Here is a 753-nt window from a genome sequence, read left to right on the forward strand (position 1 = left end):
AACGCTCTCCCCTGCATCCCAACCTCCCCAGCCCTGCCACCTTCTGTTCATCCTCTCTCCTCAACCCCTACCCATGTCATGGTCCTGCCAGCACAGCCCAGACTGGGGGGGCTATGAGGCACCAGCACAGGACTGGAAGCTACTGGAGCATGTCTACCCCTTGTCCTCACCCAGCCTCCCAGCCCAGGACCTCTCCCACCTTTCAGCAGGTCATAGGCTCTGTGGACATCGAACTTGCGGGCGCGAATGAAGCGGAGGAGGAAGGAGTCGTCCTTGCCCTGCACCTTCTCGGCCACAGCCTGGCACACCTCCTCGCCGCCCGCCCGCTCCCGCACCAGCTCCCGCAGCGCCTTCACCGCCACCTCCCTCTGCTCCTCCGTCTCGTTCAGCTCGTCCTTCGCCTGGGAACACACCCCAGAACACCCCATTTAGATACCCGAAAGCTAGGGGAGGCAGCGATGCTCCTTGCAGCATCCCAGCGCAGGGAGGGCAGGGTCACCCTACTTGGGGGCAAGTGCATCCCACCCAACAAAGAGCCTGTTGAGGGTCTCCTCTGGCCCCCAAGAAGGAGCAGGAGCCCCAGGCTGTGCCTGCCCCCCTGTTCCTCATATCTGCCCTCACCTTCTGCAGGGTGTGCGGGGGTATCTTCTCGCACCTCCCAAAGACGGGGCCGTGGTCCTTGGTGGTGAGGCGCTCCAGCTTGGAGCGCAGGGCCTGCTCCTCCTCTGAGACAATGCGGAAGGTGCCCGTCTG

At 63.7% G+C, this 753-nt stretch overlaps 1 protein-coding gene across 1 annotated transcript in view; it reads right to left on the reverse strand.

The window, feature by feature from the left end:
• The window catches only part of RLBP1 (retinaldehyde binding protein 1), a 3,725-nt gene that overhangs the window by 2,629 nt on the left and 343 nt on the right, over window positions 1-753 (reverse strand). Inside the window, 2 exon segments of the mRNA XM_010014383.1 lie at window positions 200-401; window positions 622-750. Of these exon segments, the coding sequence (XP_010012685.1) occupies window positions 200-401; window positions 622-750 (331 nt within the window).

The sequence above is a fragment of the Nestor notabilis genome, unplaced genomic scaffold (genome assembly GCF_000696875.1).
Source record: "Nestor notabilis isolate BGI_N333 unplaced genomic scaffold, ASM69687v1 scaffold19055, whole genome shotgun sequence".
NCBI lineage: Eukaryota > Metazoa > Chordata > Aves > Psittaciformes > Psittacidae > Nestor > Nestor notabilis.